The sequence below is a fragment of the Ahaetulla prasina genome, chromosome 3 (genome assembly GCF_028640845.1).
Source record: "Ahaetulla prasina isolate Xishuangbanna chromosome 3, ASM2864084v1, whole genome shotgun sequence".
Taxonomy (NCBI): domain Eukaryota; kingdom Metazoa; phylum Chordata; class Lepidosauria; order Squamata; family Colubridae; genus Ahaetulla; species Ahaetulla prasina.
In genome coordinates, this window is record NC_080541.1 from 212,841,267 (window position 1) to 212,868,602 (window position 27,336).

At 36.8% G+C, this 27,336-nt stretch overlaps 1 protein-coding gene across 1 annotated transcript; it reads left to right on the forward strand.

The window, feature by feature from the left end:
- The first annotated feature begins 214 nt into the window (after positions 1-214).
- RAB22A (RAB22A, member RAS oncogene family) lies at positions 215-26,978 on the forward strand. The gene is made up of 7 exons (XM_058177735.1): positions 215-525; positions 4,571-4,650; positions 9,721-9,802; positions 12,962-13,033; positions 13,110-13,216; positions 14,087-14,196; positions 16,730-26,978. Exons 1-7 carry the CDS (start codon positions 490-492, stop codon positions 16,825-16,827), a joined length of 585 nt encoding a protein of 194 aa, XP_058033718.1. The 5' UTR covers positions 215-489; the 3' UTR covers positions 16,828-26,978.
- The last annotated feature ends 358 nt before the right edge of the window (positions 26,979-27,336 follow it).

The window sequence follows — 27,336 nt, forward strand, 5'->3', positions numbered from 1 at the left end:
GTCCTGAGGCGAAGGGGTGGGGGGGTGGGGGGTAATCTAATGGCGTTGAAACGAAGACTGCGCTAAGCCGAGGCCCGCCTGGAGAGCCGGAGGGCGGCCCGCGCGCCAAGATGGGCGTTTCCTTCCTCCCTCCCTCCCTGGATTAGGTCACTGGGAAAAGGAGGCGGGGCGGGCGTCACGTGTGACGCGGCGACGCGGGGCTGTCCAAGATGGCGCGCGGCCTGTGGGTTCTGAGGAGAAGGAAGAGGCGCGTTCACCTGTAGCCCGGAGCCGAGGCAGGGCGCAAGGCTGTTTCTCTGGGCCCCGCCTTAAGAGGCCTCCCCACACCCACCCTTTTTTTTTTCCCCGGCCGCCTTCTCCGGAGACTCCGCTGGGGAGCTGCGGGGCGGCTTTTCCATGTGAGTCCCGCGAAGGGGGTGATGGTGTGGCCGGACGGCAGCGCCGGCGGCGGTTCCTAAAAGCAGCGGCGGCCCCCTCGGTTCTCGAGCGATGGCTCTGCGGGAGCTGAAAGTTTGCCTCCTTGGGGTGAGTCGGAAGGGGCGGGGAGGACAAGCGCGGCTTCTCTTTTTCTCCTTTGTTTCAGGCTGGTTTAAAAAGTTCGTTTTGGATTTCGGCGGCGCCTTCCTCGGAAGAAGGACGGCGGGTTTTTGCTCTCTCCATGGAGCTCGGCTAATGGCTCTCTCTGGTCATCGTTACCTTAGTTGTGGGCGGGGGGGGGATCGCACCTTAGAATTGGGGTCGTCTGCTTCCCCCCCCCCCCACGAGAAGCGTTTAACATTTAAACGAATAACTTCATTCCAGTTCTCGGCAGGTTTCAAAAAGGCGCCTTGCCAGGTCGGTCTTTTTAGGATTATCGTCTGACAGCCCTTTGACTTCTGAAAACAATATGGACTTGGCCTGTGACGCTCCTTTTATTTTATTTATTTATTTATTTATTAACTTCAAGCAGCTCCTCATAATGCATTTATTGAGAGTCCAGCCTGAGCTCCCTCTGTAGGGTTTTGGGTTTTTTTTCCAAATAATGTGCTCACCACTGCAACTTTTAGAGGTTTATGTTCTTTCTTGGAAAGGAAAGATAATTTCGTAATTTGTTCTCCAACCAATTCCACAATAATTATTCGCAATGTTTCTGGAAAAAAGTTTAGTGTTTAAAAACATATGTCCTAATTACTGGTGGACATTTTGAGAGGAGTTTGTTGCATACTCATTTTAAAGAGTATGCAACAAAATCCTTTATCTTAAAGGATCACAGGGCGATGGTCAAGACTATGGGACCATTGCATAGAATCTTATTTCTGAGGAGATAGTCATAGGATTTCACTATAAAATATTAAGTGTAATTTGAATTAAAGTCCAATTATGAGAGGTTTATAGGAGAAAAATATACAATTTTCCAGAAAACCAATATTCTCTAAACAGAATTGTTCTGCATCTATTCTATTCTATTCTATTCTATTCTATTCTATTCTATTCTATTCTAAAGGAGTTAGGCAATATTCATGGTGCTCTTTGATTGGTACAGGTAGTCCTTGACTTACAACAGTTCATTTAGTGACCGTTCAAAGTTACAACGATGTTGAAAAAAGGGACATGGGACCATTTTTCACATAACATTGCAGCGTCTCTGTATTCTCGTGATCAAAATTCTGTTGCTTGGCAACTGGTTCATATTTATGACCATTACTGTGTCCCAGGGTCATGTGAGCTCCTTTTGCAACCACCTGACAAGCAAAGTCAATGGAGAAATTAGATTCACTTAACAACCGTGTTACTAAATTAACAGCTGCAGTGGCTCACTTAACTGTGGCAAGAAAGATCTTAAAATGGGGCAAAACTCACTTAACAAATATTTCAATTAGCAACATAAATTTTGGGCTCAATTGTCATAAGTCGAGGACTACCTGTATAGAACAAGGCAGAATATTTTATATATTTTGCACTTAAATGGAGAAGAATGTGCATGTTTTTAAGAACGTGGAAACAGACAAAGATACCTTTTTCTTTAGTAATACAGGTAGTTTGTGACTTAACAATTATTAGCTTAATGACCAGAGATTAAAAAAACGACGGTTTTCACTGAACCATTGCAGCATCCTCATGGTCAAGTGATCAAAATTCAGGCACTCGGCAACTGGCATGTATTTATGACAGTTGCACTGTCCCAGGATCATGTGATCAACATTTGTAACCTTCCTAACTGGCTTCTGACAAAGTCAATGGGGGAAGCCAGATTTGCTTAATGACAGTATGATTCACTTAACAGCTGCAGTACTTTGCTTAATAATAGTGGCAAAAAGTTGTAAAATGAGGTGCAACTCACTTAGCTGCCTTGTTTAGCAACATAAATTTTGGACTCAAGTGTGGTTGTAAGTTGAGGACTAGCTATACCACCGTTACTGAATCCCAGAATCTTCAGCTAAAGCTATTATTATGATCTGTTTACAAAAATGTGAAGTCACAGCTGCCAGTTCTTTAGTTAGTGTTGGCCTTCATATCATCAAGTTCTTCTTAAGAACCTAGGATGTTGTAATGTATTCATGTTGATATCATCATTTTGTCTTGCCTTTTCTATATATAACTCAAGGCCCCTCCTATTTACCCCATGACAACAATCATGTGATATGGATTGGATTAAAAGGGTCACCCAGCCAGTTTTTATGTCTAAGGGAAGACTGCAGCTCACAGTTTCCTGGTTTCTAGCCTATCACCTTAACTACTACACCTTAAACTTTATTTATAAAAAACTTTATTTAACTTTGGCATGAATTTTGACCACAGGCTCAAGCCATTCCTCCAAAGTCATGACATTACTGTTAATGATGTTATTGTTATTGAGCATTGAATATTTAGTTGTGGGGGGAAAAAATAGGTATTTTGTCCAGTTTAGAGCTTGTCTATATTTGTACACAAAAAGAAATAATTACAGAAACATCACTATACTTTCTCAAATATTTAAATCAAACCTGCTTAATGTTTTTCCTCCCCAGGTTTATGAATGCATACATAGCCTTTCATTAAATAGGGAGAGGTTGAATAACACCACCCTTTACTAGCACCCTTGAAATACCTAAAACACCTTCTTTCCTATCCCAGTTGTTTAGTGTACATATTTTTAGGGTGGATCATTGTATAGCTGTTGAAATAGTGTCTGGTAAAGTATGTTGCTATGTTTACATGGCAAATGTTTATTTCGGAAGGCATAGAAGTACTGTGTTATCTAAAATAAAACACTAGCAGTAGACAATATGAAGGCCATTAAACTACTTGCTGCTATTGGAGTTTTGGAGCATCAGTTCAATAGCCCTTGTGTTTATGTGGTCCAGAAAGTTGGGTTCACTGAGTAAAGTTAATTATGAGTGCATTTAGAGCCCATATATTTTGTTCATTTTGGACAGAAATAATATGATAATTTAGTTCATATTTACTCAAAAGGTTCTACAGTATGGTAGCTTTGCTCTATCATTATTTATTATTATAAATTAATAAATAAATAAAATCATTACCCTATGTTACCTTAATGCCATGATGGCGAACCTTTTAGACACCAAGTACGCAACCTGCATGCCCAAACTGAAAGAAGTGTGAGTGAACAAGCACATGTGTGGTCACGCATGCATGCATGCACGAACATGTGCATGTATGGACATGCGCGCATGTGCAGCAGAGACCTGAAGACCAGCTGGCCAGCAGGAGGCGGGGCATCCCAACACCAGCAGCACAGGAAGAGATAAGATCTTTTTCTTTCATGAGCTTCTGTTTCATTGTTTGCAGGGACAGAAGCTCACAAAAGAAACACCACAGAGATCTGACCTGGGGCGACAGCATGCGTGCCAGCAGAGAGAGCTCTGCATGCCACCTCTGGCACGTGTGCCATAGGTTCGCCATCACAGCCTTAGACTGTTGATTTTAGTAGATTCAAATAAGGTACAGGTAGCCCTCAATTTATGACTACAATTGAGCTCAAAATTTCTGTTGTTAAGTGAGTGTTGTCCCATTTTACGAACTTTCTTCTCACCATTGTTAAATGAATCACTGCAGTTGTTAAGTTAATAGCATGGTTGTTAAACGAATCTGGCTTCCCCATTGAGTTTGCTTGACAGAAGGTCGCAAAAGGTTATTTCTTTTTCCAAAAAATATCTTGATCCTGGGGCACTGCAACCACCATAAATAAGAGTAAATTGCCACGCATCTGAATTTCGATCAGGTGACCATGGGGATGCTGCAGCGGTCAAGTGTGAAAAATGGTCATAAGTCACTTTTTTCAGTGCTGTTGAAACTTTGAACAGTCATTAAACAAACTAGTGTAAGATTTAGGACTACCTGTAATGTCTTTGATTCAGATATTAAGAAATTACTAGTTGAGATTTTAAGAATCCTTTATCTCTTTGTTTCAAATGATTTAAGGCATTTTTATTTTTCAATGGATAATGTTTAGATTAAGATATTTTTTGAAAAAAGAAATTGATTTATCCAAATTCATAGTAGTTGAATGGAAAATGCTGAAACTAGAGCTGCTTCTAGAAATACAGATAGGATAATTGAAACTTTACCTGTTTCGTTTCTCTTTAAGGACACAGGCGTGGGCAAATCAAGCATTGTGTGGCGCTTTGTAGAAGACAGCTTCGATCCAAACATCAATCCAACAATTGGGTAAGTATCCTATCTCGCCTGCTGGACTGCGGCTCCAAAGGGGAGTGACATCTTGGAGGTGGTTAATGGATTAGACTGACCCCCACCTTTTCCCCATGCACACCTTGTTCCCTTTTTCCCATCTTGATTGATTGAATTTTATCTGAATTTTAAATATTTGGTTTTTATTTATTGTTTTAAGGTTTTCTATCCTATTTTAATTTTATGAGTATAAGCTGCCTAGAATCATCTCGACAAGATGGGCAGCGTAGAAGTTTAATAATATTAAAAAATAGAAGTTTCATGAGCTAGGAAGCTAAGAGTTATATAAAGTGTGTGAGTTTTTTTCATAATTTTATTAAGGATTTTAGTTACAATAATGAGAGCAAATACAAACTAAACTTGCTGATCCCCCACATGGTCAGACCCATGTAGACAGATAGTCCCCCAAATAGCCAGGCTGCATGGCAGGAAGGGCTTTATAGGTGATAACTAGAATCTTCCATGACACCTAGAAGCCAATTGCCAGCCAGTGCAGCTCTCAAAGCAGCAGAGACATCATTGCACAGGACCACCTATATTTTTCAAGTGGTCTTCAAGGGCAGCCACATATAGGCAGGGGTAGGCTTCAAAAATTTTAGCAAGGGGTTCTCTGCCCGGTTGCTGGGTGGGCGTGGCCTAGTTGGCCTCCTGCACCACAGTAGGGGGGGGCGTTTCCTTAGGCTCCGGAGGCTTCTCTCAAGCCTCCAGGTGGGCGAAAACAGCTTCCCCAGGCTCCGGTAGGCCTGTTTTTCGCCCTCCCGGAGCCTCCATGCGCGCCCTGCACTTACCTACATCCAAAACAGGCCGCATGGGGACTCTGGGGAAGGGCGGGGTGGGTGGGACCAGCCAGGTGTGGGATTTGGGGGTTCTCCGAACTTCAGAGAATCTTAACTAGAGGTTCTCCCGAACCCCCAGCAGCCCACCTCTGCGTATAGGGTGCATTACAATAGCCCAGTCAAGGGTAACTAACACTACAGTGACTATCTGAAAGACTTCACAGTCCAGGAACAAGTGGAAGTGGCACACTAAGTAAACGTGTGAAGGCTCTCTAAGCCGCGGCTGCCATCTGCTCTTGCGCAGGAGCTGTGAGTCCAAGAGGACCCTCAGATTCCACAATAGTCTCTTAAGGAGAACTTCAGTATAATTAATGACTAGATAGAAGTCTCCAGAACAAGGGAGGGAGGGTATGTCAAAGAAGCAAAATTGCTTGATTTGTAGGATTAAACTCGAGACTGTTTTATCCAGGCCCATAGAAGCAGGCACTGGATCAGGATAGCGTAATCTGGTCAAGTCAAGATTGAGATGTGTAATTGGATATCTTCAGCACATTGACCTTATCCAGTGGTTTTCATGTAGATGTTAATAAAAGGGGAGAGTGTCAAGCCCTATTGCACCCCACAGGTCAGTGGCTGATAATGTGACCTTTCACCCCATCAGCACTGAATGAAACTGGCCAGGTGTTATATTGGAGTCAGCTATCCTGCAAAACTAGTCAATTATCTGTCTAAAAAATAAGGATAAAAGAGTTGATCAGTGGCAGTGCTTCAATGGAGATGATTTTTACTACTAATTAACTGTGATTGTTGGATGAAATGCTATGAAATAATATTTCCATATAGAGTTCTTCAGGATTTGTGATAAATCATTCATTGCTAAGGATCAAGTTCTAAGTGAAGAATAAGTGAGAACTTGAAGAATTCCCTTGAAAAAACAAAATGGGTTCCTTGTTAATTTTACCTTCTGTAGGAATAATGAAAATAATATTTACAAATATTCGTAGAAAGAATAACTTCATTACTTATATTTCTTTTTTTTTTTTTGAGAAATGATTATGCCATAACACATTTTAGATTACTATAAGCTAGTATATTTAGTCTGTTAGGTTATGGATCTTGCCACCTCCTATTTTGGAGATACTTAGTATAGAAGTTGTACTGTCAGACTGCTACTGCAGATTCAACACAAGCTGAAGCACCTTTACATTTTCAGGCTATTGTATAAATATTTTCTTTATTACAGACCAGTAGAATCTAGGTAGGTCTGCACATTCTGCTTTTAACTGACTTTACCATAGATATGTTATTCTATTTCAATAAATGTTGCCCCAAACATGCTACCTTCAAAGGAATTCAAGAGCCACATCTCATTTACTGGGGGAAAAAAGGAAATAAAATTTACAAATATTTCTCTAATGGCTTATGATTAATCATTTAATCTACAATTTATTTATTTATTTATTTATTTTATTAGATTTTTATACCGCCCTTCTCCCGAAGGACTCAGGGCGGTGTACAGCCGAAATAAAATACAGAGTATATACAATTAAAAGAAATTAAAAGAAACTATTAATAAATGGCCGATAATTTAAAAAATTTACAAATATTTAAAATCTCTAAAACCCCAATTTAAAATCAACTATTTATGCCAGTCCTGCTTGAGTAAATAAGTATGTTTTTAGCTCACGACGGAAGGTCCGAAGATCAGGCACTTGACGTAGGCCTGAATTTCCTATTCCTAAATTTTAAAATATAAGGTTCAAATAGCAAATTAGGGGTTGCTTAATTTACATAGGTAACTAGCAAATACATTAAATAAGGAAACATTTGCAAGAACACCTATCTCCTGCTGTTTCTACCTGTCCCATAAGGCCTAATGGGATGGACATGATGTCCCTTAGATGAAACAGCGTCATGTAGTAGAACCTACAATGCAGGACTTCTCTGTCTTTATGTCTGCCCTTTGAAACAAAATAATTCCCCCTCCTTGAATAAGATGGCTCCAACTCTATTGGATTGGGTTTTCATAAGACTCTGAAAATCTGAATAATCCTCAAAGCATTGAGATAGAACTTTGAATGCTTTAAAAGCTAATATGAATATGGTACGACCTTGGTTGCGTTACAATATATTGTGTTGTGCTTCTTGTTGATTTTTAAGTTTATTAGTTATTTCGTATTTTTAATTCTATGTACATCCTTATTATGAAATCTGCTAGTTGAGTAGCCTGTATAAATAATTTCAATGAACTGAATTAAATATTTGTTAAACCATTTTTGAGAGCAGTACAGAAAATTATTTTGGAAAATGAATTGAGAATGCAAATTAGTGGCTGTTTCCATTACTTTACAAACATTGCCATAAAGATTTCAGAAAAAGTTAAATCTTAAATTCGCATTCTCTATAAAGCCAGTTTTACTATTAAATTTCAGTTATTTTAAAGTCCTAATTTTAACATAATGTAATAGTTGGAATACTTCTGTTTTTCTTGGTAACATCCTGTACACTAATGCCATTAATGTAAGATGGGCTTCCACTTCTTAGTTTACATAAAGACTTAAAGGCTTCCTGTAGTCAACCACAAGTGCCTATTTCTCCAGTATCCACCCCATCCCATCTTATTTCCACATTCAGTCACAGTGCGCATACATATGTGGAAAATCTGAATTTATTTTATTTTTATCCCACCTTTATCCTGTATAGTATATCCTGTATCCTGAATTCTGTAAAATTGAACCATTTATTTTTGACCTTTCATAAATCCATATAACTAATTGGTATCATTTTTTCTCAAATGCCTTCTAAACAATAGGCAATCCTGCACATTTGTTTTCCTTCAGTTAAAGATATCAGAGACTTTGAAAACTGTGGTTACAGATTTTTTCCTTCCAAACTCATATCACTTCATAAATCATGAATTTTGTTCAACATTTGAAGTGTGGCTTAGTAATTCTGCAATTAAAACCACTTAATGAAGTTTGAAGCTATTATTCCGCATTCTTAGGATGATTGCTCACATTTTAACAATGCCAAGAAATAAACTTTCATCTCACAGACGATACCAATAATAACCATATTGTTCTGATTAATGAGATACAAAACTATATCCGTGTTTAGGGTTTTTAATGTTGCTATTTGCTAAAGAAAATAAAAATATAAGAATTTGTGTTAATATTTATCACTCATGGCCTATTTACATAGTCTTAACCATGTATTTATATCATACTATGTGATTGTTTAGTTAAATCAATTTGTATAAAAGAAAAAAAAGTGAACCTTTTAACCTATATAGTGGTATATTCAGACAAAATTACTCAACAACCCTCCTCCACTCTAGACTCTGAGTAATTGAATGTTTGCTCAAGTATGCAATGAGAAGCAATTCAAACCATTATATAATTGGTAGAGAATGTCAGTCCTTCAATTCTTGTGGTATAAATTGCAACATTAAAAGTATGTTATATCAATTTATTTTGCCCTCTGATTCCAGTTTTTTTTTTTGTGTTGGTTGCATAAGGATAACTTTGCTAAAATTTTCATTGGGTAATATTTGTGTTTGATAATAAATTGAAATCTCTCTGTTTTACTAAATAAAGCATGTAGATGTATTCTGTCTATGGCCTAATAGGTCCAGTAGGAATTGAAATGGCGTAAATAGAGGCTTTTAACAAAATGAATAAGCCTCAGTTCCTTGTGCCCAATTGTAGCAAAATTCTGTCCTATTTTATTTTCCTAGTAATAAAATAAAGCAGCCAGTCAAGCAACCTATTTTGTAATATAAACACTAATGAAGCAACTTGAACTTCCCTCCCTCTTTAAGATCTCTTATGAAAAGAAAATGGAATGGATACTTCAATCAATTTTAGTTTTCTAAAGCAAGGGTCCCCAACTCCTGGTTCACAGCCTGGTGCCGGGGGCACAACCTGTTCAGAACCAGGCCATGGAAGTGGTGGGTAGGATACATGTATGCACAAAGACAAAGCTTTATTTGTGAAAGCAGCACACACATAAAACCATCTGCCCCCACCCATCCCCACCACCGGTCCACCAAGCCAAAAAGATTGGGGAACGCTGTTCTAAAGCATTTATCTTGTCTCATATGTTCTCTTTACTTCTAGATAAAGAAACATGAAATATACACATTTTCCTTCCCTCCCATCTTTAAAGTTATAAAATTAATCTAAACTTTAATATGTTTTATGAGAAATGCGTTGATTTTCAGTTCAGGGCTTTCTTTGTTTTACGGTATATTCATGGATAACATTCTTTTCAGAGCATCTTTCATGACCAAGACAGTACAGTATCAGAACGAATTACATAAATTCCTAATATGGGATACAGCAGGACAAGAACGAGTAAGTAGATAAAGCATTTTTACATGGGGGTTGATGACATCTTTCTCTGTGACCTACTTATAGTTGGCTGTTATTTTAAGGGATTTTTATAATGCTCATCTTAATTATCAGGAGTCACTTAGATACAGTATAGATGTAGATTTCGTAATAGGGAATTTCAGAATCATTGTCATTATTTTGTGAAATGATACACAGAGATAAAGGATAGATAAATGTCTTTGTCGATATATTATATCCCTGCTTCATTGACCTTTCAGTACTTATTTTTCAAATTCAAGAAATAGTTTTATTCTAATATGTCCATGAAGTAAGATAAAATGAGACAATGAATTGGAAAACAATTTGATGCATAGTAGAAAATGCATAGGAAAAAGATATCCTTATTTAATAGTATACTAGTAATTACTCTATAGTGCATGGATCCACACTAGGCTCTATGTATTCTGGGTCAGTTTATCACTTGTATTTCAGAAACTTTAATGAGGCTTTGATGATAAGACAGCCTAGGAATGGTGTAATATGGGAATGGTATAGCATGTGACTCATAGAAGAAGGATGAATACTTTTCCTCTAAAATAGATTGCTATTTTAAAATTATTACATTTTTCACTTCACATTCTTGGAAATGTGATTTCCAATGCAAATTAACATTTGCCAGTAAAAAACAGGCTCAAAATTTTAGCTTTACCCCCTTGGTGATATAATTATATTTGCTAGGAAAAAAAAACTTCCTTAATGATGTATTCTTGAGAAAGCCTTTTTCTGTGCTTCATTAATATTTGTCCACTTAGGGCTTTTTTCCCCCTCTCCCCACATCCCCATGTATGGCTCTAAACCTGTGACTTTCTTGGAAGACTGCATGCAAAACATATGAAGAAGCACTTCATAAAACATGTTGGCTCCTCTTGAATTCAGAGCTGCTTCGGGGCCTTTTTCCTGATCTTTTTGTGTATGTGTAGACAGTAGTCCAAGCAGTGGCGCAGTGGCTAAGATGCTGAGCTTGTTGATCGAAAAGTCGGCAGTTCATTTGTTCAAATCCCTAATGCCACGTAACAGGGTGAGCTCCCATTACTTGTCCCAGCTTCTGTCAACCTAGCAGTTTGAAAGCAGGTAAAACATGCAAATAGAAAAATAGGGACCACCTTTGGTGGGAAGGCAACAAGGTTTTGGGCACCTTTGGCATTTAGTCATGCCGGCCACATGACCATGGAGACGTCTTTGGACAGTGCTGGCTCTTCAGCTTTGAAATGGAGATGAGCACCGCCCTCTAGAGTCGGGAACAACTAGCACATATGTGCGAGAGGAACCTTTACCTTTACCTTTAGACAGTAGTCCACTGGAGCTGCTAGCAAAAACATTATGGGCAACCCCTCACTCACCCCTCCAGCCTTCTGGAGGACAGTGTCATGTCAGCATTTTGAGGAGGGATACTTCCATACACACACGCACACGCACACACACATTCTATTTGCATCAACACACTTTAAAAAGTGCTTTTTTGAGTGTTTTGCGCAGCTGTAATATGTAATGTTATTGCTTGGAACATCCTCCATTTTATTTTTGTGTTTTCTCTTGAATCCTTTCCACATGAGGAATTTAATAAACAAGTAAATCACCTGTCCCTAAAATGTAGGTGTGTCCTTGCCTCTACGCTTACTAGATATTTTGTGATTTTGACACAGGGTAAAAGTACGATTTTTACATAAGACCAGTAGTTAATTGTTTCAGAATTCTTACCAATCTGCAGGTTTGAATAACAGAATAAACTTTAGAGTCTATTTTCTTTAAATATGTCTATATGTAGCTGATTTTACAATGTTTGGGGGGGGAAAGAGGATGTTTTTTTTATTTGAGTAAAACTTGCAGCTCTTGCAACAAAAATAACATGATGTATTGTTAGCTTTGTGACTCAGAATTGTGATCCTCCCCTTTTGTAGCAAGTATAAAAGGGTCAGTATGACTAAGAATGAAGAACATTCAACTTCAATTTCCCAATCAGCCTTGACCTATTCACTTTAAGAAATGTTTTGCATTGATTTTCTTGTATAGCATGGTACAAGTATAATAAAACTATAAATATATATATATACCCTGTTTCCCCCAAAATAAGATATTCTCTTATAATAAGCCCAATTGGGCAGCTAATCTACCATTCATCTTTAATTGCTTAGTAAACAGGATTGAAATTTACCTTTACCTTTTATTATATCTTTTTTCTCTTCTTTCACTACATCTAAATAATGCATTCTAGATCTTTTGGCTGAAGTTTTAAATTGTTTTAAATTGCATATAAAATGAGAGCAAGTTTTTTTCCCATGTCATATAGCACTTATATACCACTTCATATTGCTTTACAGCTTTCTGTAAGTGGTTTACAGAATCAGCATATTGCCCCTAACAATCTGGATCCTCGTTTTACCAGCCTTGGAAGAATAGAAGGCTGAGTCAAACTTAAGTTGTTCAAACTCCTGGAGTGAGCAGTGAGTTAGCCTGCAGTACTGCATTCTAACCACTGCACCACCACGGTTCTTCTATATCATATATCATTTTTTTGTATTTCTAGTTGCTTTATTATAAATCTAGCAATTATATGGATACATCATAAATGGATTCATTATATATCCTCATATTCTAGCAAAATGTGCATCAGTGTGCCAGATATTATACTATATGTAATATTCTGCTAGCAATGGAAAATAAATTATGTCAGTATCTTTATTACTTTATTTTTTTTAAAAATAAAACAATTGAAATGAAGATATAATCTATACTGTCTCCTTGCACTTCCACAATTTATGAATGCTGCCTAAAACTTTACAGAGCATCAACACATTTTATATTGGTTAAAGGGTTAAAGTTTAGAGTGCTGTAGGTACATATAATCCACTGAACTGTGAAACTTGCTAAGCGATCAGAGCCAATCACTTTCTCTTTGCTTAAATTGCTTTCCCAGGTTGTTATACTTAGATTCTCATTTAGTTGTATTACTTGTTTATTTGGAGGAAATGTGAGGGGGAAAAAACTGATAAGAGGACAAAGATGCCTTATAATGAATTTTATTTTATTTCTCTTACTCATATTTCAATCCCACTTTCATTTAATGTTTGATATGATTACTATGGCACAGAAGCCATTTTTATGTGCTCTTTCTCTTTACAGTTTCGTGCTCTGGCACCAATGTATTATCGAGGGTCTGCAGCAGCTATTATAGTCTATGATATTACAAAAGAGGTAAATTAAATGCACTTCCAAAATCTACAGTTTTGCTGTTTTATTAGATTTACTGATCTTGTTGCTTTCATTTTAGGAAACATTTTCAACATTAAAAAACTGGGTAAAAGAACTTCGCCAGCATGGACCACCCAATATTGTTGTAGCAATTGCTGGAAATAAGTGTGATCTTAATGATGTAAGGTAAATTAAAAAGGGTCTTATCCAGCTGTTGGTAACATTTTATTACAAATCTACCAGTACAATCTCTTGTTATACTTCATTTCCCAAAAATATATGGATACTTTAATCCTTAATTAATTTTAATATATTGAAGAGGCAAGAAACACTTAGTCTGTCTCAAAACAAGTTTTATTTAGTTTTTAATATTCACTACAGTAATTTACTTTCATTTTAATTACTGGCCACTATGTTAATCAAATCACTGAAAGAAAATTGGGCTATTTGTTAAATAACAAAGGGTGGAAGGGATACAGCATGAACTGTATATAACTATGAAAGAGTCTTGCATTTGATTAAATCCTGTTTGGGCAAGGAGAGAACAGAGCGTAATTCCTAAATAATTGGTTGAGTGGAAGGCAGTTGCTGAGATGATGTAAGAATGCTGAAATTAAGCTTCATTTAAACATTAATTGTCATCCATGCTTTCCTGGATATACATTACAAAAAAATTACTGGCTTTTAACTATCAGTAAATCATTATGGAACCAAATGTTTGTTTTATGATGTGCAGAATTATCCACATCCTTCTTCTTGCTGTATTTTATTCAATCAATCAATTTCTATAGCTGCCTATCTCAATCAATGACTCGGGGCAGCTATCTATTATATTGAACCACTAATATTTTGGCAGTCTAGAGAGACGTACTACTACTACAAATTCTGTTAAAAACTGATTCTGTTTCCACATCTCTCAGATAAAGTGTGTTACAGAGTTTGGCTTAGTTGTAAAAATAAGTGATAATGCTATATTGATTTGCAATTAATTTTCTTTGCTAAAATGAAGGTAAATTATTATTTATTTATAGTATGTATTCTCTTCCCACCCTGCAGAGAAGTTATCGAAAAAGATGCTAAAGACTATGCAGATTCCATCCATGCAATATTTGTAGAGACTAGTGCAAAAAATGCAATAAACATAAATGAACTGTTTATAGAAATAAGTAAGTATTCAACATCAGTAAATCACTAATATTTTTCTTCTTGAGTTCCTAGTTACCAACAGAAAGGAATCTTACATTAGCTTCATGCTCTGCTTCTACTAGTTGTACACTCTCTTCATAATTAGCATCATTTTCATTTCATCATTAGGACACAGAGGTTAATTTGATCTTTCAAATCATATCTTGGCAGAAGAATGAGAAAAGTACCGGCATTAACATTTTTCATCCTGTTAAATATTTTAACTTTGCTAACTAATAGGTAGTGGGTTTGTTTCATATCACTAGAAGGAGAGGATATGGAATATACAGTAAGCATTAGAGCTGTGCAAACCTTTTGAAATCAGTACTTCATTGTGTTGATATGAGAAAAGCACTTCTCCTTAAAAGTATTAAGTAGCCACATTACATGTTCTTGTTCCTAAGTTTCTGTGGGTGTTGTAAGAAAAACAATACACTTCTCTCCTGGGAAATGAATTTAAACATAGAGGTTTAATTTTTTTATTTACTATGTTATATATGCAACTGTAGGGGGACGTGGTGGCTCAGGGGCTAGGACATTGAGCTTGTCAGTCGAAAGATCGGCAGCTCAGCAGTTCGAATCCCTAGTGCTGCCATGTAACGGGGTGAGCTCCCGTTACTTGCCCCAGCTTCTGCCAACCTAGCAGTTTCGAAAGCATGTAAAAATGCAAGTAGAAAAAATAGGGACCACCTATTTTTGGCGCCTTTGGCATTGAGTCATGCCGGCCACATGACCACGGAGATGTCTTCGGACAGCGCTGGCTCTTCAGCTTTTAAACGGAGAGTCGGCAATGACTAACATGTATGTGCTAGGGGAACCTTTACCTTTATATGCAACTGTTGCTATAAACATGTTTAAGCTTCATTTAAGCTATCCAGTATCATATTTAATAGTGTATTTTATGATAATTTGTACTAACACACACACACACACACACAGACATTTACGTGTGTGTGTGTACCTGTATGTGTGTATGTATGTATGTATGTAATTTGTTTATTTGCACCAGAAAATTGCCAGTTTATTGTGTAAGATAACCTTTGGTTCCATGGAGAGAGAAAAAGAAATTATCAATATCTGATAATTAATGTTATGTAATTTATCTGATAAGACTGGTAATTTTGTGTGGTACTTTTACTTAATTACCATATTTTTCGGACTATAAGATATACTTTTCCCCCGCCCCCACCCCCCCCAAAAAAGTGGGTGGAAATATCTGTGTGTCTTGTAGAGCGAATGTTGTTGAAGATCCACCCACCCACCGGCCCCCACCCTTTGGCCTTTGCCTCCTTACAGCAAACACCCTGGTCAACTTCAGCACAGCCTGATTTAGCACGAGTAGCTTATTGGTGGTTGGATCAGCCTCCCGGAATCCCAACGATCAGCTGTTCCAGGCTGCGGGGATCGCCGCCGCCTATCATTGCCTCCGTACGTCCCATTTTTGGCCTCTGTGCTTCCCATTTTCCATGTGTATCACTCGGCAGCAATAGGCGGCAATCCCCGCCACCTGGAACAGGCCGAAAACGGGGCACACGGAGGCCAAAAATGGGACACACAGAGGCAGCGGCTATTCCCGCAGCCTGGAACAGCTGATTGTCAATATTCCAGGAGGCCGATCCAATCGTCAATCAGCTACTTGTGCTAAATCAGGCTGTCCTGAAGCTGACCAGGTGTTTGCTGTTTGCTGCAAGGAGGCAAATTGCTGGGAGGCAGAGGCAGATTTTTTTTCGTTTTCCTCCCCAAAAGCTAGATGTGTCTTATAATCCGGGGCATTTTATAGTCTGAAAAATATGGTAAATAAACTTGAAGTGCTAAATTTATAGGTGAACTTCCAAGTTAATCATTAAGCATTCAGCTTATAAGATGAATTCCAAGCAGTTTGAATAAATTATTTGGTAGTTTACCCGTACTTTTGGTTTAATTTCAAAAAACATAATCCTAGTACTTTCGGGGAGGGGTTAATATTTTTATTATAATTTATAATACATGAAAAGAATGAAAAGAAAAATAAGAACAAAGAGAAGTAAAAAAGAGAAAACAGAATTTTGAGTTCTGCCCTTCTTTCTATTGAGTAATTGCCATCCTACTCTTTTCCCTGCTTCTTTAACCCTTCTCCCATATCCATAAATCATCAATATTTCTTTCATTCATCAAAAAATCCATATTAAGGCTTCCAGTCTTTTTTTTTTTTAAAGTATGTTATTTTTTTTCCTTTACCTGTAACCCTATTATTTGAAGAAAGGTTAGCCTGACTTCAGGCTGCTGAACAATAGCTGCAGCATTGATGGTTAAATTTTTATTTGTATGCCCTGTGTTTGTTTTAATAGATGTCTTGAGAAAATTATTCTCTTTTTTTATGTATTATCAAAATTATGAATGTCTTGTAATAGAGTTAGACTTTAGGAAGGAGTCTCTATTTATTTATCCTATTAGTATAGCCTCCCATTTTACTTACAGTCTTCCTCAATTGTTCTTTTAATACTCTTTAATGCTGTTTTTTCCCTACCTCTCCAGGTCGTAGAATTCCATCCACCGATGCCAACCCTCCATCTGTTGGTAAGGGTTTCAAACTTAGAAGACAGCCTTCTGTGACAAAACGCAGCTGTTGTTGATACTGAGACCCAACAAGCTAGCTTTTATAAAGTATTTGGCCTTAAACATTAAAGGTTTATTTTGAGTATCTATTACTGATACTGAATTCTGATCTCCCTGATATTCAAAGACCCCATCATGGACCATTTCTGGCATTCTTACATACATTCTGTGGAGATCTTGCTGTCAAGACTGTTCCCACATGTGCAGTGTACAAACTAATCTCTTACAGTCAAAGGGAATTGCCTTTCATTCTGCTTTAATCTTTGAAGAGAAGAATCCAATGTACAGATTATAAGCCTTGATATTTCATAGTTTTGTAGAAAAACATTGCCATGCTTTTGTAATTGGGGAAGTGAAACTAGCACTTTTTATGGATTTTGGAGGGAGTGGGCTAGAAAATATGGAAAAGAAAGGTTTGGCTTGATGTTAGTGCCATTCTGCACTCCTTGCTGTTACTATAAGCCTTAATGTTTTCATTGTTGCTTCTTTGAAGACTAGAAAGAACAGATGATTGATGTGGCTGCCTGAATAATGATATTGATAAGAGTGACCAAATCAGCCCATTCAGTACCCAATCTTAAATTGCACTTTTTATTTTCTGATATTATTATAGAAATATAAATACGAACTTTGCTTTTAAGCAAAAAAAAAAGGGAAAGTGTAGCCTTAGACAATCTTAGCTTGTTATATTTAATTATTTTATAGTTCAATAGACGTAGACTCTTCTTAATAACTTCCAGTTAAGATACTAGTAAGAAGCTTAGTTGAAATAGATGAAAATAATTTGACCACAACTGACAGGTATCAGTTGCTGTCAGTAGCCTTAGAGCAAGCATGTTAGGTGGGAAATGTTTCTAATTGCTTAGCATAAACATTTTTTACTTATTTATGAAACCAGTGTCTGAAGTAATATAAATTATGAAAGTGCCATTGCTAAAGGTAGGGTTTTTGTTTATTTCTCTCTTTCATCCATGAGGTAGATTGTGAAAGAAGGTCCTACAAACAATTGCCAGGAATTCCAACCTGAGCAATGAGCCTTAAATCAGTTGGCATCCTCTAGAATAGCACTGGGAAAGATTTCCCTCACTATCCAGCAGGGGTTGCTGCTAGTGTACTTTGAGGCTTCCTTTGGGACCGAATAATCCAGAAATGGCATTCACTGTCTGGGACAGTGTCAATGTTGCTTCCATGTAGTTGAACTCATCTCTTAACACCCTCTTTTAAACAGATTATTTCTTAGATTTGGTTGTGCTTTCCATTTATTTTAAACTATAAATTAATTTTGCCCCATCACATGATTTCTCATCATTTATTTTTGTTGCAAATAGAGCAAACATACCCCACGTTTTTTTTCTTTAAAATATAGGCAGGTAAATTCATAGTGTGTAAAAAAAAGCTATAAGGCTTTGATATTTCCTATTCAGTGGAACATGTCTGGTGGCTTGCTCTTAATTCACCACTTAAAAGGGAATTTCAAATATTACTTGGAAATACACAGTTTATACTGTTTTATTCTATACCATATAATTCAGCATTACTCTTGGGAGAATTATTATAGTTAACCAATGCAATTAGAAGTATTGAGTCAGGATATTTAAGCCTATGTACATTTGTCTAAGAATTCAAAATTCTAATTTTGTAGCATGTTGTGTGCTTTATCAGAAGTTTCTCTGAAAAGAAAAAAGCCAATTATGGAGTATTTGGCATTCCTGCTAACCAAACGATGTACTTTAATAATGAAATTATTGTTCATTCCATATCTTGACTTGTTTATGTCATTAGTTTGTTCTGAGTTTTACTTTCAAGAATCAGCTTGAGGACATGTATGTCACCTTGTCCAAAGAGCCATATACTGGCAATAATTATTTAGAATCGAAGCTTGGAGAGGTTGGCATTACAAGTCAATCCAATAGCTTTGACACTTCACTATTTTATCAAAGATATAATGTTTGTCCCGCAACATACGTGGAACTGAATGTGTGAAAGAATGAATGTCAGGGATGTACTTACTAGGGTGTTTTCAAGGCAGTTTGCTCAGTACTTTAAACTAAAGTCAAATAAGGATTTTTATTCCAAGACTTTTATTAGAATCTAGATGTCAGTTCCTTCTATTCTAACATTGTACCATGCATGGGAAATTCCCATCAAAACTCTATGCTGTTTCAGAGACCTTTGAAATTTGGCAAGGAATTACTAGGGAGAGTAAGGAAAGCCAAAATCTCTGGTAAACACATTTAGGACCTTTAGTGCTTAAAAGGAGTTTTTAGATTTAACCTCATGTTACTTAACACCACCACCCCCTGAATTGGACATAATTAGGCTGTTTCTGAACCTACATATAAATAGACACAGGCTGCACTGATGATGTTACCTAGTTCGGGTAAGCAATACCTGTAAGAAAACAACCAAGCTCAGAAAGCACCAAGATCCACCCCATTTCAACCCTGAGGTACAAATATTCCCCTCTGTCAGATAAAATCATTGTTCTCCAGGGCAACCTTGTATAGATATAATATTGGTATGCCAGTGGTTATATGTTTATCCAAACTGTTATTAAAACTTCTTCACATGGCTGTGTTATAATTGCAAGAAACTATTCTCTTTCTTCGTGATACTTTACTGATTAGTCTAAATCAGTCTTTAAAATAGTTAATACCACACATAAAGAGAGGTCAAGCACAAAGCTTATTTTGGAGAATATTACTCATGTCTGGAGCAGCCAACTATCTCTGCATGATAGTAGCACCTTTCTGCTATTTAAGGCTTTCATCATTCACTTATGCCATTGTGATATTAATTAACTACTTTCTTAAAATTACCTATAATTAGAGGGTTTCTTTTTATTTCACCTTCATATTTTAACATATCACCAGTTGCATCTTTTGAAGCTACTGCTATAGGTAGTCCTTGACTTATGACCACAATTGGGACCAGAATTTCTGTTGCTAAGTAAGGTGGTTGCCATGGTTATTAAGTAAATCAGAAGGTCATTATCGAATCCAGTTCCCCCCATTAACTTTGCTCGTTGGAAGCTGGCTGAGAAGGTGGCAAATGGTCATCAAGTAACCCCAGGGCACTGTAACTGTTCTAAATACATGCCAGTTGACAAGTGCCCGCATTTTGATCATGTGACCATGAGGGAAGCTGCCAAGGCTGTAAATTGAAGATTAGTCACAAGTCACCTTTTTCCACTGTCATTTTAACTTCGAACAAAGTTCAAAGCCCTCGACCTATTTGTAGGTCTAGGGCTACCTTTAGTGTTACCTTGTGTTAACGTGTGGCTCTGCAAAGTAACAGTTCAAGCATAAGCTATGGCCTTGGCTGTATTGCAGAAACTTCCCTACTTGTCCCAAATCATCGAGTTCGTTGCCAGTGGGTTAGCCTGCCTTCAAAGTTCTCTGGATGTACAGTACTTAATCAAATATTTGTATTGAGATAATTTAAATCTAAATCCCTACTCATTACTGGAGAATGGGGGTTATTTACAGTACCTCAGTGCTTTCTGCTTATTGCTATGCAAATTAATATGAATTTTGAGCTTCAGCATACCTTGTAGATCACATGAGTTATTTGTAAAGAGAAAAAAAATCTACCCACCAATCTTGCATTGATCCTAGATCTCATTCATAGGGCCTTTCTGGAAGGCGGGAGGAGAGATCTGATGTATATAACCTTTATGTTATAGCACCCACAAAAAAGTCCAGAATATGTCCACTTTTGTTTTCTGTAAGTTGCAATGTAGTTTCATGTAACAGCACAAATCTGGTAAGAAGATACTGCTCTTGTCATTCAGCATCGTGCTTATTCCAGTATAAATTAAAACAAAGCTGAAGATAAGATTTCAATTACTTGGGAGATAGTGAGCACATGAATCCATGTGAAATCTCATACAGGTGAATAACCTGCAATAAACAGCCTGCTTGACATCTTCTCAAAGAAACAATTTATTGGGACTTATTCCCTTTAAGTGCACATAGGATTATGGCTTTGACATGCATATATTTAAATAGCAAGCCTAAAGACTTCTCCCAATATCAGGTAACATTCCACCTTTCTATAAATTATGGTTTGGACACTGCAGTAAAATAGTTGGTCATTTATGTAGGGAACTCACTATTTGGTGGCATATCTATATTAGTCACCATGCATAAATTTTAAAAACATGGCTTTAACATGTAAAAAGCAATAGATAAAGAGAAAATGTATTTATCTTGGTTTAAATAGGGATTGAAAAGATAATGCAGATAGCTTTACTGAAAATAACCTTTTGGTAGTGTCAGATCTCTGTTGCTACAGAAGACTAAAAGAGGTAAATACGTTTCTCTGACTGGAGACATTAATTAGAAAAAAATGATAAAGGTGGCAGCCTAAGAATTCTGACCCTGCACCCTTACCGAAGGGGGAGGAGGCCCACTACTTTGGGGAATGCAGGACATCCTGCACCTGTGCATTGTTTACACAACAGCTGCTGGCAGCCTGATCATTGAGGATCTACTCTCGCAGGTAGTTTGATTCAAAAGAGCAAAGGCTTAAAGGAATCTCTTTCATAATTCTAGTTAAACAGCATTATCTAGTCATTCAAATATATATATATGGCAGACTTACCTTTGAAAGCATATCCAAAATTATCTCAAAACACACTCCTCAGAGTCCCAATGGGAGCCTGAGTCTGTCAGAAATATTCCACACTCCATGTGTCAGATTTAGCTTTCTGATTAATAAACATGCACATAACTTTCAGGCTGCCCAATGGAATTTAATTGAACCTACATGATGTTATTCTAAATTTAGAAGTATGAGTTCAAAGAGTTCTTTCAAGTCAAGTAGCACTGCAGAGGATTACCAGAGATGGGCGGCACATGAATTAACAACCAGTTTGCCAGGCGCTGAAAATGTGAGCACATGCGCTTTACTCACGCACGGTGCTTGCATGCATGCACGCAGCTTAAAAACACAGCTAAATAGGACAGCATAGTGTGGGGGGTTGCAACTACCAGGTAGTTGCACACGCAGGTTGCAACTACCGGTTCACTCAAATTGGTCCAAACCGGCAGCAGCCCACCACTGAGGATTACCTGGTTTTAAGCCCTCCAAATAATATTGCTAGTCACTCAGAAGGAAACATTTCTAGCAAATTATTTTTCGCTTTCTTTTTAAATATGTAGGACCTGCTGACAATCTTTAGGCCACAGCTGACCTTGCTGTAGTGATTCCTCCTTACTGTTCCAACCTGAAAACAACAGGAAATCTATTGCAGGAAATGATAGAAGTTAAATTAAGGGAAATAACTGTTTGGTCGGCCACTGAAGATAGGTGAGCCAAATACGGAAAAGCACTCTTGTTTCGTCTTACATTGTGATCAACATCTACTGTAGCTCTTGCTTAGGCCTTTAAAGCAAAGAAGGTGAAATGTGTCTTAGCGTTTTCTCATCTCTTTACTCTGTTGGTCTTCATCATTACACTAATTTCTGCTTCTTAAAGGAATTACAAAGCTGGCCTACTACGCCTCTGCTACTGTAAGAGTATTTCCTGCAGTGATTGGAGGAAAGAGAACCCTTGCTATGAATAGCAGAACCATTTAGTTTAGGTCACAATGGGGTGTGCCTTGCTTCAATTGGAATTTAGTGTATCATATTGATTGCACTGCATTTCAATGGATGTTTTTGGAATGTCCTTTTTCTGTACTGTGCTGAACAGGATAGGTTTTATTTTTAGTAGCTTGGATCAGCAAATCTTCCTCTGGATGATCTTGGGGGAATTCTAATTTACAGCAGGCACGCAGCCATTTGAACTGCCTAACCCACCACTCCTCATCTATGGTTTCACTTTATAAATAGCTGCAAGCAGGACTACACACGTTTAGGATCTTTTCCAGTGAAATTATATTTCAAAAGTACCCAGCTTTCAGTAGTCACTTTGGGTAAAATAGTTTTTTTCCTTGAGCAGATATTTTTTTGAGGAATGCCAAGATTTCATTATTAAGGTTTGGGGATTTTTGTAATAACTCATTCTTCCATGAGAGACATACAGGCAAGCATTAAATAATTGCCTTCAATTGATTTTTCTCCTCTTTTGAACTTAACCAACAGGATGTTTTCATACTGTGTCTTATATGAGCCATATATAATTGCATTCAATTTCTTGTACCCTGAGAAGCTTGCATCCAGAATTAATCACTTTAGCATATTAAAAAAAATCAGAACAAAACATAATGATACTCTCATCTCTTCCTTCCTATGTAGCAAGAACACTATTATAGACTTGTCAGAAGAAACAAACCTTTCCTTTCAAAAACTTGTCTTTAAAATTCTAAGAAGCCTACATAAAAGTTTACATTGTCTATTGCCTATCTTTTATTAGGGTCTTGTATGTTAAACCTGATGCATTTTGAATACAAAATACAGGTTCTATAACTGAGCCCCACATTCATGCAAAATAACAGTAACACTTTGCAGCCAAAATTGCATGTCATTCTGGAGAGCCACACCAATCAGATAAAATGTACTTTTATCAATAGGTAAATTACGTTGTTACTTTTTGTTTTTCTACTGTGCTGAGATCTCTAGCTAGAGTAGAGGGTGGAATAAAGAGGCTGGCTAGCTTAAAGTTTCTCTGTTAGAGGAAGCAACAGAGGCAGACTCCTGAACCTTTTATTCCCCTTTTCCCTAGAGAATGCAGTTAGTCTGGCAGGATTTTTCTAAATAGCAGAACTACATTAAAGAAACTTACTTTCATCTGCTCATGGAATTGCTCTGGTTCCGTTTTCAGATATTTCTTGTAGTTTCCATTTAGCCTTTGCTTGCCTTGACATCTCTATGGGGAGCCATAGGTTTCCGTAACAGACCATGATATCAAAAGAACAATTATATAATTGTGCCATGCTGTCTGACACAATACAAGTTGCATCGTTTGCACGATGTCATATATTTTCCTACATCCCCATTGTCCCAAATCCACTCTTATCCCCTGCAGACAGCTATGTGGCAAGTTGTTACGTTGGTGCAAGCATTAAGTGTATTATCTTACATTTAATGGAACTGGCAAAAAGGCTAGCCTTCAGAAGCTTTTTATCTGGCAGAAATGTTTTATAAATAAAGTATTTAGACATAATAGTTTAATTATAGTAGCAGTAGCTGAACTCAAAATGTTGCTTTTCTATATACTCTCTGGTTGCAACTCAGAAGAAGGTTCTCACTGCAGTGTTGGACTTCTTTTGCAAGATTATAGTAAGCAGTACTATAGGGTAAGGACTCCATCTTTTCTTTTCCAAGAGGCTACTGTTTGCATTGAAAATAAATGGTTCATTAAATTTAATAGGGATTACTCACTAAGCCAATATTACTGTCAGGCATGATTGCAGCTATTTACACTAGAAGAAGCCCCGTGTATAAATTCATTAACACATTTAACGACACATCTGGTTTGGCCTTTAGGTCATTATACAGATCTGATTTAATCAAGATTCACAATTGCATCTTGCCAATCCTGGGAATTTCTTTGACTTGGTTCTAGAAGTAATCTATATGGAAGACAAAAGTAGTCAGGGAATCTTTTCGCTGTACCAATTCCATTCAGATCACATGTACCTTTAGCCTGCTAAATTATTGTGTACATGGAATCGCTGTAGTTACAAACAATTATGGTTGCAAGTCTACACTCCATTTATTTAGATCATACAGAATTCATTTTAGACTTCCAGAGACTGAGCAGCACTGTAATTCAAAAACACCTATGGCATTAGCATTTGTGCTTATAGTGAAGGAAAAAATATTAAATATATCATAAAGAGCACTGCTCTTTTTTCAATTTATAAACAGGTCTCTAAGTCCAGTACTTAGAATAGTCACCATTCTTCATGAGGACTATATTTATTGTGCAGTTGTGGGGAAAACAGGCAGCAAGGATAGGGGAGAAAATGTGATTGTGGGGATACGTCTGTGGAGAGTCTCACTCATCCAGGTCATGGTTGTCCCAAAGATGCTGTTCAAAAGGCTTTGTTTTTTTTCCCTTGGAAATGTTTTGCTTCTCATTCAGAACTGAAGAAGCTTCTTGGATGAGAAGTGAAATGTTTTCAAGGGGAAAAAAAACAAAATTCAATTGCCTTTTGAACATCACTTTATGGGGATATGTGACTCTTACGTAATAGAATAAGGGGTAGTTAGTACATATCCTCTTACTAGAAATCTTCAAAATGATCTCCCCATGGGTACATGGGTAGACAATATGAAAATGAAATTCTGCAAAGGTTGATGTGTCAAATAACTACAAAATGGTGGATAGGATTGTACTGAAGTCTTGTTTTAGAGTGAGAGTTTGGAAAACATCAGTTATGGATGAAATGGGGTAAAAAGAAGAATTTTGCCTTATAAAAGTACACTGACGAAGATAGGCTTCACAACTTGAGAAGGATTTGATATTTTGTTAGATTTTATTCAAATTGCATTCTCAGATTTAAGTAGTGCAATTAAAGAAGCAGATTGACAAACTGGAAAGGTTGGCTCAAAAGATAAAATCTTGGAGATAAAACTTACGGAGGGGAACTGGTTATGTCTGCTTAGGTAATAAATGACTAAGGTGAAAGGTATGTTGACAATTGTTAAACTAAAAAAGAAGGAGGGAAGTTTTGCTAAACCCCTGGAAGTGCAAAGAGAGAGGCAGTGTCATTTGAAATTGATATTATTTGACACTCCTTATTTTCTGCTACAAAATGATTAGTTACTCTACTCTAAAATAGATAATACTTCTAAATGATGTATCAGTTCATCAGTAAAATGGATTGTGAAATAAAGTTTATCTATAAGGAGTGGTTTAGATCAAGTTAGAACAGATTGTGCCTCTTCAGATATTGCAGTGATTCCAAACCATAAGCTAGTACAGCAAATCTCAAGCCCATCATTTATTTTATAAAATAAATAATAAATTATCCTGAATTATTTAGGATTTTATAAACTGCTTCAGTAACAGCAATTAAATACAATAAAAGAAATACAATATATAATTATGCTTCAAAAAATAAAATAAATCCTTCACATTCCTGCATCCTTTAAGTCCCAAAGGTCTTCCAGAACAACTCTATTTTTATGGGTTTCTTCCCATGCTTGGGAGACAAAGTGAACCAGAATAGATAATCAAAGAATAGGGAATTCAGGCCTCCACCAGTTACAACTCTCAATAGGCAGGGACCTTCACCAGACATTGTTTGTATTTTTAGGATTGCAAGTATGCCGTAATCTATACAAGATAGGCAATCTTTTTAACCTAATGTTTATTGAAAGTTTCAATTACAACAGTAAAAAAAATATGAAAACGGAGAAAGGAGAAAAAAAGTTTAAAAAAAACATAAAGCAACTTTCCACTCTCATTACAAGTATAAACCATTTCATAATCTCTTCATCTCCTCTTAATAAATATAAAACTCTTCATTCCATAACTATAGGCAAATCCGATAAATACCTTCTCCAATCCAGGTGTCAGAAAAATATGCAAACAGTCCTAAAACAATAACATTAATTAATACATATAAAGCTAACATCCTACATCTCTGCTCCTAGCCAGAAGCAAAACTACATTTAAAAGGCATAAAGTGATTGCAATATCCTAATAGAACCAAAAAAATAAAGTTTAACATGACAAAAGAGTGGCTATTTCTCCTTTTTAAAAAAATAAGCCTCTTGTAGATTGACCCTGGGATGGGGGGGAGCTTAAATATCATATTAACTGTAAACACACCCAATACACAACATTTCCACGCCAAATGTCAGTTCCAGAGAGAATAACGTAAATAGCAACATATCCCATTCATATAAACATTTCATACCTCAACTCATAACTATTTTTTAAAAATCCATATTCAACTAATATAAATCATCCTAATATAAACAAAAGATTAAAATTAAACATTACCCTGTTTCCCCGAAAATAAGACATCCCCTGATAATAAGCCCAATCGGGCTTTTGAGCGCATGCGCTAAAATAAGCCCTCCCTGAAAATATTTAAATGCAGAGCTAGAAATCAGGTAAGATAGCAAGAGAAGCCCCATCTTGCTCCACGCACCCTTAAATAATAAGACTCCCTGAAAATAAGGCCAAGCGCTTATTTCGGGGTTCAAAAAAATATAAGACAGGTCTTATTTTCGGGGAAACACAATACAAAGAGGGATACTTTCTTTTTTAAAAAGAACAAGTTCATGAAACTATTTAAAAAGACAGCTAAATAAGAGCAAGCTTAAATGCTGCCAAATCATGGCACATAAAGTAACTGTGGGGGAAAAGCTTAAACTCCATATTAAATGTAAACAAATTAATATACAATATTTTTTCCAATCCAGATATCAGCAAATCCAAAAAGAATCATTCAAAATAGTAACATGTCCCATTTTAAACCTGGTCAAATAAACCAACTCAGTGTATCTTCTTATACAAAACAATCTTACTCTTTAATCCATTCAGATACTTTTTGGTATAGAGTCTCCTACTTGAGAGGGGATTGGACTAGAAAACCTCCAAAATCCCTTCCAACTCTGATA